The sequence below is a fragment of the Aplidium turbinatum genome, chromosome 1, assembly GCF_918807975.1.
Source record: "Aplidium turbinatum chromosome 1, kaAplTurb1.1, whole genome shotgun sequence".
NCBI lineage: Eukaryota > Metazoa > Chordata > Ascidiacea > Aplousobranchia > Polyclinidae > Aplidium > Aplidium turbinatum.
The window spans coordinates 52,545,243-52,559,260 of record NC_137472.1 but is presented as its reverse complement, the minus strand read 5'-3'; the positions used below and the strand labels follow the sequence as shown (position 1 = coordinate 52,559,260).

The 14,018-nt window shown below is 35.3% G+C and overlaps 1 protein-coding gene across 1 annotated transcript in view; it reads right to left on the bottom strand.

The window, feature by feature from the left end:
• The window catches only part of LOC145767046 (uncharacterized), a 33,661-nt gene that overhangs the window by 15,558 nt on the left and 4,085 nt on the right, over positions 1–14,018 (bottom strand). Inside the window, exon 3 of the mRNA XM_082578786.1 lies at positions 6,738–6,809. Within this exon, the coding sequence (XP_082434912.1) occupies positions 6,738–6,809 (72 nt within the window). The remainder of the gene's footprint in view (positions 1–6,737; positions 6,810–14,018) is intronic.

The window sequence follows — 14,018 nt, the reverse complement described above, 5'->3', positions numbered from 1 at the left end:
TTGCACAAACTTTTGCAGCCACATCCCCAGTCAGCAAATCAGTTCTTTTCTCATTAATTCACGTCTACAGACGTCGGATTTATGTAAAAAAGACTGGGGTTTGCTGGCTGAGATTTCATCTCTTGCGCGTAATTAGAAAGGCGAATTAAATCAACTTATACAAGACTCGCATGGCCTTATTGACCCCGTGCTAGATTTATTATAACAAGCTTCCCAGCAGCTGGTAAATCTGTTTTCGGTGAACAAATCCGATTGCCCATTAACAAATAGGTGTCGCTATTGATTTTATAAAAAACTGTTTTTTTTTTACTGGTTTGGAAATCAAGTGGCAGCAGCGTATTGATAAAAAGAGAGAAAACGAGGGTTGAAATGGTCAAGTGGCATATTTAGCCTAATATGTTGCAACAATTGATCGAGATTTGTTGACATAACAAATAATACACCTTGTCTAAAAACAGTAACGTAAACAAACAAATATAACACCGACTAGACTAGAGCCTAACCACTAACCAGTTGGCGTATTGGTCACAAATTAACTTAACATTTTGCTTGGATTTGAATTTCTTACTGATTGAAAATATTCCAAATTCTTTTAACAAAATTGTCTTGACAAGAGCACCAAATTCTACAAAATGCTAAGTTGATCACTCACACCACTATTTAACTGGACAGGATAGTTGAACGTAAAGAGACATCATTTTACAGTTACTTACAAACGATGGATATTTGGTGAATCGGAAAATAATCTCGGAGGAATAGTAGTTAGGCGGTTGCCTCGCAGGTTCCTGCAAAGATATCAACAGAATATACTTCTCAAATCTCAACATGACTACAAAAAATTAAACCAGTGATAACCAGAAATTCCAGAATTGCCAGATAATCTGGGAAGAATTCGGCCAGTCATGGTCTAAAATTCGAACATTTAAAAAAAATGTTCTATTTGTGGTGGAGCACTTCAATGATATACAAAATTAAACATAGGGAATTAAATAAATGCCCGAATGATTTACTAGCCGTCGTACACAGTATATAAATTAGGCCAAATTATCGTTTTCTGTCCGAATTTTAGGCTGCCTGGCAACCCTATTAATAGTATCGAGTGTCACATTTTATAAGTTCTCATCATAATTTCTTTGAAGTCGCTTCTAGGTACTAGTACACTGTTGTAAGGCAAGCACCCTTTTCCTTCTTTGACTTCAATTAGGAAAGTTTTATTCACTATCTTGCAGTAGCCCGGTATGGTGAAAGAATATGGAGCTTACTTGGCATAGTTTGCATTAAAAATATTTCACAATTTGATATGCCAGTGACATCTGTCATTTACAAACTCTTCAACAAGTAACAACAACAGTGATGAAAAGGCCATGTGTTAGATACATGTAGTGTTGCCAGTTGTGTACAAAATTGAATTGTCACCACGTTTGCTTGATTCAAAACCTGTTGTTTATCTAACTGACCATATAATATGTAATATGATTCATAATAACGTAACTTAAACCACTCGCTGTTTATTGTACAAAAGTGTTTTAGTCTGCTTCCGTGATACTACCAGGAAAGCCGACCCTGCTGCGTGAAGCCAGTTTAGTTTTACTGCTCGTCATATCTCAAAGGTATTGGTAAAGCGGTTTAATACGTGCAAGGAAGTGCCCAAGAGAATCGTTTCAATTAAAGAAAGGTTTATCACCAACCATGGCAGACAATAATATAAAGCGCAAACCAAGGAAACCAAGCAATTTGCTTCATTTGGTATCTCTATAGGAGGTAAAGCTGTACATTTCTATCCACATTACTTTTTGGGAAAGCCAAACTTCCATTTTGTATTTTTAAACAAAATAGTGAAACAAAAGTTGAGGAATTCAATATTATCGAAAGAATCTTTTGGGACGAAAAGAAATATCACATTGAAAGACAAATATTCTCTTACTCTTGCTCAAATGAATTTATAAATAAATTAGATGAATTTGCATAAACTGTGGCTATTTTACAAATGAGCGTTTGCAATAGCTAAACGTAAAGTAGCGAAAGGTTTGGTGAAGCATAGCGCAAGAAAAGAGTGTTAAAATCACCACGATCAGTCTGGAAATGTTAACGTCTGTTAATGTCATTTTACTCGCCTTCTGGAAGGCTTTGAATCGAGTCTTGCTGACGATGATCTATCACTGCAATTTTACGTTGTATTTGAAATGTGTTGCAAATTTAACCACAAAATAAACAGTAATCATAATGATTAAAATGGATACAGCATCAAAGTACACATAGTCGTATTCTTTCACAAAATTGTTACCAGAAGATGAATATCATCCTAATAATGATGACACATGTTGAATTGTTCATCTATTTATGACAATTAAATATCGAATATTTAGTAAGAATAGCTGAATAGTAGCTATGCATTACAGCAAATCACTTATGCAAATATCCTTTTTGTCAAAATTGGGCACCTCTCAACCAAGTGAAGCTTTACTATGTTGTTTGCTTAAAAAGCGGAAACTGTCTTGTCAATGTAAAATAAATAATCGCTTTACAATGTGTTACAAATCCCAGATAAAGCCTTAAACATGGAAGAACTAAAGATAACATAGAGGGCAGCTACCTAAAGTCTTTTCAACAGCAGCCAATGTCTTTCGTTTGTGTTGCGAAGATTAATTGCAAGATTTTATTCACAATTGGATTCGATATTATTGTATTTCCAATGATAAAAACAACATTTAAGCCACTGGTCAGAAAAAAACAACAACCAATATAAAAATGACGTCTTTTTTAAGACTACTAAATCCTTTTCAACACCCATAGCTTTGTTGTGAAAGCATAGAAGATGCCATCATTCGGTTATACAAAAGCTGATGTCACGGCAGAACGAAAGAGGATTTGTTAAAATCATGATTTTATCATTCAACGAAACATTTGTAGTTTGTCAAATAATAGGATTTGGAGCGCTAAATAAACAGCAATTTGTCAAACAAGGTGTTCAATGTTGCCAATTTTCTTGTAGATGAATTTGTACAGACAACTGAGACGGAAGTATAATTTTACACTTTTGTTAAGCTCACGTATGTCTGTTAAAATAACGTGCAATAAAAACACCCTATAAACAACAGCAGATAGCATTGAGCGTTATTACAAACAAGTCTCGCATGTCAATGGAGTGTTTTGAAAAGCAATTTTCTCCAAATCATGCCAAATGGCACGAAAGATAATAAACTAGAGCTGTGTTGCAAATTCTAAAAAACGCATTTTATTTCACATCACATTTACTGCTATAGTTTATCATATATTAATTTTTAAACATTTTTGCTCTTGAACTTGTGTAGTGATCGAGTAACAATAGGTACGTGTGATTCTCCGATTGTAGGCTGGACTTGGGTTCAACGCCACGTTGAGAAAAATTGTCTTTGTAAAAACAAAACAACCATTTTTGAATAAAAACAATTTAAAACAAAACTGAATAAAAAATGAAGGATTTTGTGTCGAAATGAAATAACATATTTTCATCTTTTTAAATATTTTTAAGATGATAGTAGCCTAATTATTTGTATGAATGAGTAATCTTTGATGCACGTTTATTTTTGATTTAAATTGACGACAAAATAGAATTTTTACGTTAAATTAAATATTTAAAAGTTACTAAATACTTGGAAGTGTTTTGTTTGGAACAATCTTGGCAAAAACCAAAAGACATAACTTTAGCAATCACTGCTCACTTTTAAGCGTTCAGCTTAGAGCGAAGTAGGCCTATGCTCTACAGTGGAAATCGGTACCCACTCTATGTCAATATAGAAATGGTAGGCTTGCTCAGTGTGAAGCAGAGGCTTCCTAGTACTCTTGAAGAAGTTGCGGTTTCAATTAAAACTTATAAACCAGAAAATATTTCCCCTGATCACTGCAGTTGAAAAAAGCGTTTTTTGTTGTCAAGCTATTGTTTTATCCTGGAACAGGACAAACGATTTTAGTAGTCCTCAGCTAGGGAAAAGTCTGTCTGCACAAACTATTTGAAAGAGAATCAAACAGAAGTAAAAGCGGGTCACAAAATCACCCGTCAAGTCGGACTGACAGATTTTTGAACGATTCTGGTATGCGACCCCAGATGACAAACCCAAACATCTTATCAAGAAATTTGTAAAAATATCTAAACCTAGATCACTTACACGAAATCCAGTTCTTGCAGCCCTTTGAAGCTAGACGGATGAATGGTTGATATTTCATTCCCAGATAAATCTCTGAAATATATTTTACATTCCAAAGTAAATTTCAAATCAGTTGTAAAGTTAATCGATTCTATTCACCTACAATGTGAGAGTGATTCGAGTGATGTGTAATCACATTTTACAAAGGATTTTACCCGCTGACACATGCCCGGGCGAGAGATTGTAAATTCTAGGTGGATGGACACAAAATGAAAGGATCTGTATCAAAAAAAACACAAAATTCTCTTAAGAGCAAATTTTTCTCCTCTTGCATTTTCTTGCATAAAAATTTTTCCTTTTACATCCATGTCCATGGCATACAACCCAGGAGTCAGCCGTCTCATTGTTGTACAATTATTATAACAAAAAGCTAGTTTAAATAACAAAAAACTAAAGAGGAAAATTTTCGATCTTGATTCACTGCAATGGAAATGAACTCTGCTTACTGTTACCAATTGGATGAATGTACATAAGAGATATAATTAAGCAGAAAAGTGCTTCCTTAAATAGCTTCAATTAATATCTTAACAATGTCGTCCTTTCAGTCATGACCCGTCTGGCTAAGGTTAGCCAATACTATCACTTAGATGCAGTAGCTGTTAAGTGTATGCTAATTGGATACCGTATGTTTGACTCTAATTGAATACCGTTTGTTTGACTTTATCATCGATGTTAACTGTAACCTACTTTGTGAACTTCTTCATCATAGTTTCCTTTTAGTATTTTATTTTGCCCAATAAAATGTGTTTTAAACATCTACTGTATATTAGCGATACCATATCTTCCTTGTGGTTTGTCGTGCTTCTATATTTTCATTATTATGCTGGTTTTGCATTTGCATTGTAATTGTGACCATGCAAAAGATCTTGAAATCAATTAAAACTCAATCGTAAAAATATTTTTATAGCATGACATCCGGGATCAAAGTCATGAACTTGCTTCGAGGCGACACGCTCGGAAGAATTTGCTAAATTCGGGACGCACTTTTGACGATTGATGACATAAATGTTTATTGGTAAAATTATAAATCTCTGCATGGAAGTCTCCCAGTACTGAATAAAAAAAAAAATTGCTAAACTGCGTCCGTATCTCGCGTATCACTTGTTATACTTCGAATGGCAACACTTTCAGCCCTTTCTGCAAAAGCAGTTGAATTAAATCAATTAAATTGCTGCATTTGCTGATGTTTTTACGATGGTTTGTTTCGAAATCTTTCTGATAAAAAATCTTAAAGTAAAACGAAAAGTACGTATAAACAATCGATCAATTTGCCAAAAATTTGAAAAAGAGTTAAATTACTTGGTTTGATCAAATGGATGGAAAACTTACTTTGAAAATCTAAATTGCCAGTAAAGCCATCAGCAACAAGTCATAAACGTCCAAAAAGAACAAAGCAATTGCTCAATCACAATTTTTAAGATGAAAGAAAACTTATTGCTCACTTGATGAAAGACAAAGGTCATCACTGGACCAACACTGCCAATTGAAAGCTTATAGTTGAAAGTTAAATCAAAAACTTCTAACAGAAGCTTAATTTGTTTCTTACATGGCAATTATTTTTATTTTTACCGTTTGTCTAATGGTTGATTTTTATCGTTAGACAAAAAATGGAAAAAAATTGTGTTGGTTGAGAACCTGTAGTTGGTTCTTTTGACTAATTAATGCAACAAAATTTTGCCATAACATTTCAAACGTTGTGGAAAATATGTCAATTACAGTTTCAAATATATGAAATTATTTCAAAATATCTCATGTAGGGTAAGCTTACGTAAAGAAAAATTATTGCAGATCCTAGATCACTCAAACCCAAGCGCTAGTCTAAACGCTTTAAACAGGAAATCGGCTTTTCAACATTCAAACAAAAACGAAAGGGTAGAAACTACGAAACGTTCAGAATGAAGTATAATGAGAAAATACACCCTCAACATTATAACTCTGAACTCAGCGATGAATATGTAGAAAACTTACAGTTTATCACGTTCAATCTATTTATGTGAAATACAATCTAAACAACACGCGGAAGCACTTGAACCATGTGTTCGATGATTCAGCTGTGGGGTAAATCAATAAGTGACTTATTTTTTTGTATTAAAAATAACCTGTACAATCAGATTATTATCTGCCACATGAATGGACTAAACATGAACCAAACCTAGGTAGAAATTGGTTAGCACATTCAAATGTGAAACGATGAAGGAAAATTGACGTTTTAACAAGTTTCATGTAACCTACTAGAAGTGCCTATGAAGTGTTGCACTGTCAAAAGAAACGGTTATGAGAGAGTACTCAAGTACACAATTCTAATAAAATACACTTGAACTAAAGTACTTCTTGGTGTTTCTGCAATTAAACATCAGTTTAAAACTAAACCAACAACGAATAAACAAAAAGAAATCTTAAATTTCCTCCACATTTTCTTGAATATGCAATACAGTAGTGTGTTTGATAGCCATCAGTTAGTTTAATAGGTGTATTTTTTGTATAGGCTTCGTGCATCAAAGAACGTTTAAGTTCATACACACAATAATGTCCGTTAGTGATATTGCAACTTACAGTGTTTCCGTCACAAGAAACGATTTCAAACTATTTTCTTCGATTGCTTTGATGTTGTTTCTGCTCAGGTCTCTATAAAAAATAAAACATAAACAAATAGTTTAGTAAAAAGCAATTTAACTTTGTGTTTAGTCAAGCTACTTGAATGGTCCTCTTGGGACGACATGTGCCTTTGAAAAGTCTATTATACATCCAGTTAATTGAATATAGCAGGAGGCTTATGAAATTTATAGCTCAAAGCACTGCTTCACTCGAACTATGCCTTAGGTACCCTCCTAAATATTTGGTTGGTGTTTAACTTGCAGTCTGTCCTAATGCGTGACAATCTTTCACCACTGTGCAAGATGGTGTACGGTCGTTTGGTCGACAGACATTTGGTCGACAGGACGTTTGGTCGACAAGACATTTGGTCGACAGGACATTAGGTCGACAGAACGATTCATTTTAGGGTTAAGGTTAGTTAACTAACCCTAACCTTAAAATGAATCGTTCTGTCGACCTAACGTCCTGTCGACCAAACGTCCTGTCGACCAAATGACCGGGTACCGTGCAAGATGTAGCCTATGCCAACATCCAATGAGATAAATTTACATAGTAAAACTAACATCTTTGCGGTTATTATGAAACATGAAATCTACATGATAATAAAAAAGAAAGAGTCTATCCTTACAAAAGGCGGCATGGGTATAAATGAGCAGAAAACGTTGTAAAAAAATGTTGGTAAAGATAATAAAAAAGCGTTAAGTGAAGATATTTTTTTAAGTTCCGGAGCATGTCAGATAGCCTATGGGTCTGGAACGTTTGGCTTTGACCGTTGTTAGTTCCGGCAGTTTTCACAAGTGTTGCTATTGTTTGCAGATCCAAACATTTGATAAAAACAACAAAACTTGGCTAAACTACAACAAATTAGCAACTGACTATTGCTTCGAAAGCTCTGCATTCAATAATTTAAAACTACGTTAAATATTTGATCTGCTTTTGAACAGGTGCACAACCATGATTGTTTTAATACCGTTTGAAATAGTTGTAAAAAGCTTTATTTCAAATTTTAATGCAAAAGCAAAAATAATGCAAAAGGGCAGTAATTTTGTGCTTTATCTGCTTTTATCTTCTGTTCAAATACGTACAAATACAATTACAATAATAAGCCAGTTTTAAGCTCAATAAAACACAATCCAGGTTCCACTTTAACACGCTAAAGTAACTATTACATGGCAGTAAGTGCTACTTTTTAACCTGCAATAACACATCAAAGTAGCACCGCAATACGGATCATTTGAATTTGCGCAGATAGCAAAAGCCTTAAAAAGATGCAAACTTATTAATGCCAACTGTGAGACTGAGAGATAAGAACGCCTGCACCACGATCGGACGGACTTCGGTCAGCCTGTGACTTTGTGTCTGAACAAGAGACTTTACTACATGCTTAAATACAAATGCATAGCATATATTGAATTTTTTGTTTTGACATCCACAAGATAAGAACACTACTCTAAGCATAAACTCAGAGACAACAAAAAATATTGAAATATTAAATAATATGAATGTGGTCCACACCTTTATGGTCAAATAACACAGTTTTGATGAGGTTCTAAACGCAGATACAACAGCTCTCGACTTTCTTTTCAACTCAGTCGACTACGACTGTGTCTTCATGATTGGTAACTCAAAAAGGCCTGTGTTGGAAATCTTGAACGTGTTCAAATACTTCACCTGACATTGGGTTTACTTGTCACCATGTCACATGAGTGAACTTATGAAGGAAGCGTTCTCCGTCGTACAACTCTAGCATAGCTTTTGTCACCACAGCAAACATATCTCCTGTCATGAAACTATCATCATGGCATCATAAAGCAATGATTGATTGCTTCTGCAGCTAGTACATTATGTTAAACTATGCGCAATTTTGCTGTTTGCTTTTGCAGTTTTTAAAAGTTAATTTGTAGCTATAAATCAAGTAGCCATTGACACAAGTGAGATGTCAAGCAAGGAGTGAAACCTTTGCCAACATTAAGGGAGCTTTTCTGACGTTGATTCAACGTAAAATTTCAAACATATTGAGAGAAATGAAGCAACTACTCAATGTGTACATTAGATTGTAAATCTAGCCCGTTAATCCGTCAGCAAACAACGATAAAATCCATTATCCTTGCAACGCAGTCCGAGCCGTGAAAATACACAAATTTCATGATGCGAAAATAAATACAGTTTTCTGTATTAGTGAGTGCTCAGCCTTGTGCTGATAGCCGGGAAGAACGCTCCTTTCTTCACACCGTTTTCTCTCGTACAAAAACGGGGAGCGGATTAAAATAAGAAAGTAAAAGTTTCAATCGATATAATTCCTTAATTCCATGGGTCTAGCGACGTTGAAACAATATAAGAACGCTAGCTCTTGCTAGTTGGAATTCTATGACCATGACGTTATGAAAAGGGAAAGTGCCAAAAAACATAATTATTCCAAAGAAGAAACAACACCAATCCAGGGATAAACAAACCTATCCCTTTTAAAGGTACATCAGGTATTACGTGGGGCTTGACAAGGTATCAAATCAGGTGTGAAATTTTTAAATGTTGAATGTGCCATTTTTGTATTTGACAGAAATACTGCAGTGTACGAATAAATCAGCGGAGAAACAAACGGAAGGTTTTACAAGTTGTTAATTTAATTCACTCTCTTATTGCTTCTATATAGCACTATATCCATTGCCGTTCCACAGCAGCCACACAGAGGCGAAGCGTAGATCAATATCATGAGAATTTTTCGATTTCAACCCTGTTTTTGCAAACAAAAACAACAAATTTAAAGATACATCTTTTAACTGATCACAGATCCTAGTATCATCTATGTCTTTTCATTTCCTCTTTGCCAGAGAACTTTGTATGTACAGTTAAACGTCTGGCCAAGCACAGTAGACATGTGACAATTCCAAAACAAAGCTTTCGGGTTCACTAACAATGACGCCAGTTGTATTAAGAAACTGTCGTTAAAAGTATACGATCTTTTCACCAGCAAAATGTAAATGAAATGAGCCGCAGTAATTGCCATGAACAAAAGTTTAAAATTGACAATTTAGACAAGTATAGTGCAGTGACTTGTCAAGGCTAATATAACGAGAAAATAGCTTCATTTAAATGTCAAGTTTGTTGTTTTGTTTTAACACGCGATGTTGACCAGCAAAAGATAATATAATCATTCACAAAAGCACAAAATTGTTAAATACAAGTTAATGTCACTTGAGCAATAGGCTACCTCAAAGCATTTCTACGGTGCTGACTTTGATGTTTAAAGTAGCCATACGAGAATTGTGATGAACTAACGTGTCAATCAACGAAAAAAAATCTGTTACCGTGGAGCAGTAACAAGAATTGTTTGAAGCATGACAAAAAAGTGCAGGAAAAAACTTTCAACAGTTTCACTGTTATTACCCTATTTTACCCTGATCATGTATTTCTCACGATATACGTAAACTAAACTAAGTTGTGCACACTGCACACACCTTTAGACACTACCAACAAAACCATTAACAATTTCACGGACAGCCTCATTTTGCTGCGTGTTTCATATGCCTACTACAACAGGCAGACCATTTTAAACGATTGTGGAAAAAGTAACGTGGTAAAATTTATTCATAACAAGTCTAAATAAAAGAAAACCGCAACTTGCGAAGAAGTTGGTATGGACCAAATGTCATGTTGTATCATTTACAACAGCGTTGATATGCAAATTACAATTCCATCAAATATTGCATATTTGAGCCAAAAGAAAAACTTGAAGCTGCAAGATGATGAAACCATTTTCCATTGCGAACAACACGCTAAACTTTTCCAGCAAAGAAATGATGTCATTAATAAGTGAACTGCTAAAAACAAAGTGTCGTAGTCTCGTCACAACAATCTACCGAGTCTTGAAGGTAAAATGAGGTCGTCTCACTCACCGTACATCATTGCCATTCAGCCTTCAAGTAGCCGAGTATGTGTCAATAGTAAGTCAATGATAAGAGATATGAAACTTCGATAACTCAAAAAGGTGGACCTCCTATTCGAAAATGACGTGGCCTAAACCGATTTTCTTCTGATCGTGTTGAGACGATAGAATGCTACGCTTCACAATTCCACGTCATACAATCAAACGACAACCGTTCCGCTTCCATATCATCTCAACGCGAAATGATGCTTAAAATTAGACGCTAAAACGTTCAAAATTATCCCTTGAAACTAGTCAGCTAAAAACGTCAATTGGCGAGTTCTGGAAGATGGGTGACAACAAAAACATGATTCAGCTAAGCAATAACAAAACGATACAAAATGACAAAATGTTTACGTTTAAGTTCGTTTGTTATATGAACACAAAATAGCAGTAGGCGTACTATCTTAAAAGTTCGTTTGGAATTGTTTTTTTAACTGTGTTGATTGTTAGCTCTTTCAAAATAACTTTAATCATTTGCACAGTTTTGTACCAACCATAAATTATCCATATTAGCCAATAATGCAATATCACCACAGCCAAGGTGAATCACAAAGTAATTGAGAATATTTTTGGAAAGCCACCGTTGGCAACAACAAGGTATTGCTCACTGCAAGCAGCCTCATGGATCACTTTCGAACTTCCAAATAACGTCTCTTTGCATCAAACAGACATACTTTTATTCAGCTACAAGTACAATTCCTCTAGGACTTGATAATGGTACACGGTATGCTTTAACCAATTACAGCTCTCAAAGATAGATTTTTTTCTGCGTTAGGAAAAGCAATTGCTAGCAAGCATTAATGCAACATAATCTTCACAACTTTTGCTCTTTGGATATTCCCATGCCCAGGTCTGTAGCGTACCCAGCATGGGGCTAAGGAGCTCAAGCCCCCCCCCAAAACTCACCACCAAAAATGAATTTTTTGTATGTTTCTCATTTATACCTTTTGCTTACAGGTTAGATATGAATAGGACACAACAATACAACAGGGCTGAGCATTATAACAATATGTTTTACATATTTACAAATAGTTTTAACAGTCGAATGTTTTCGGTTTAACTTAAGCCCTCATCAGAAATCTGAAAATATTTATAAAAATGCAATAAATTTCAACTTTTTGAAGGTAAAATTACATTAGGAAAAGGCAACTACATAAATAACTACAAAAAAATTTGCACCACAGGGAACGTGATACATCAAGTAAATGTTGAAGAGAATGGACGCGCCTCCAGCAAATAATCGTTTGTTTAAATTTGGGTTGTAGCGTTTGATTAACAGTGCTTGCTATCATAACAGTGAATTTTGGTGTCAAATTGGGATTTGCTTTTGCGTAAAATTTTAAATGAGTCAGCAGAGAATTTTCGACCAGTGCAAAAAGAACACTTCATGATATGGTCTTTGATGGCACTTTTCTTTAACTCTCTAAAGTTCAGATGCTCCCGTACTCTCGTGGTCAAATGTCTGGTGGACATACCAATGTACCGTACGTCAATGCCGAATCATACGGACCTGTAAAACTGTATAGGCCTACGACATTTGAGCAGAGAGACGAAGGCGTCTGGGACTTTTTTTGAAAATACGAACTAAATTTGAATGTTTTGTAAGTAGGAAAAACGCCCACATCAAAATATGTAGCCTACTGTTTACAAAATTTGTGTTTTGTTTCAAACTGTTTTCGTGCTAGTTGTTGTTTTCGCAGTTATTTGTGTTGGCAAACGGAAAGCTAATTCTATTTTGTCATACATGACAAAAAAGTCGAGATCTATAGAAGCTTGCGAGAATAGACGTAGGGATGAGGATCCTGATGGTGCTAGTAGCATGGGCAGGTGCGGATTTATGGAGGGGGCCCAGGCCCCCCCCGAAATTTTGTGAAGAATTGTTGAAATTGTATGTTTCCGCATCAAATGGTCTGATATGCTTCTAAACAGCTGATCTTAGTCCCACGGCGGACTTAACTTATCCCGGAAGGGGGGAGGGGAAATAATTTTTTGTTATTAATATGGTTGAAATTATCCATCGATCAGACTCCGTTATTTTCTTTCATACAACTTCAAATACGTTTTAATGGCAACATTTGTTGAAGCTGACTCGGCTGACTAAGCTACCAACGCTGAACCAAATGACATCAGTTGAAACAATCTGAAACCTTGAATGGCTGTTTTATAGTTTTTAGTCTTCATTATAATTTCAATCAATTACCGTATATGCCTGTAAACATACAAATATCCAATTGATCATGGACACTGTATACAGGGTTTTAAACCAGATTTCAAGTTTACTTTGCATGCTTAGCAATTTTTATTCAAGCAAAATTTATTTTTTAAACATTCACAATTGATGAAAATAGCTGTGTCGTAGTATCATTGTTCATATCTGTTTTATCTTTTTCTTTCTTTTTGATTGATTTTTAAATTTTCTGCCTCCCCCCCCCCCCCCGAAAAAAACACCTAGATCCGCGCCTGAGCATGGGGTTCACTAGGCCAACTTCTATTCTGATTGAGAGAACGCATCCTGATGTATCGGCAACCGGTGGATTGTAAGTGCTTTTAAATGCCGTATTAATCAAAGGAATGTGTATTGACCTATTGTTACTGTCACTGTTGTCGCAAATCACTCGGCCTGCATTTCTGAATTAGCCCCCCCCCCTAAATTTTTTTCTGGGTGCGCTACTGGCCCAGGTAGAAAATGAACCAGATTACAAGAGTTGATTTTAGTGCTGCAACAAGTCACATCAGCTCGTCGCAGTGTTAAACCGATGCCAACTCAGCCAACAACAAAAAAGTACATTTTGTCACATCAATTCAACAACAACGCAGGCTCAGTGGCTGTGTGGAGTTTACACTCCACTTTTTATGAAAAGAATGTCGTTAGTCAAAGTTAAAACATGTTTTCCTCGTTTTTTTGCGATCACGTTTTCAAACAACGCAAATAGTTTAATTCAGAAAACATGCCAGACAAAATTAACCTCTCAAGCAATATGTTAAAACTCTATTTGTACATACAGTGAAAGGTTTCTTTTTCATTTTCAATACTTGCTTTCTATTACCGTCACTGCAACGTAATTTGTTTATTTACAAATAAAACTTTTTTGATCTCTTAAAGCACTTTCTTGATTGACACACGACATTTGGAAATGACTGACAACTCGGCGGCTGACAACTCGGCGGTACAGCAAAGTTTTGCAAATAAAGAGTCTGCTTTTAGTTTAATTTTAAGATAATCCGATGGATTTATGTAGCCTTGATTAACTTTATACGTAACGTCGATGAGTGACAGTAAAGACCACCCACAATACGTCACAAAGTGGCTGCTA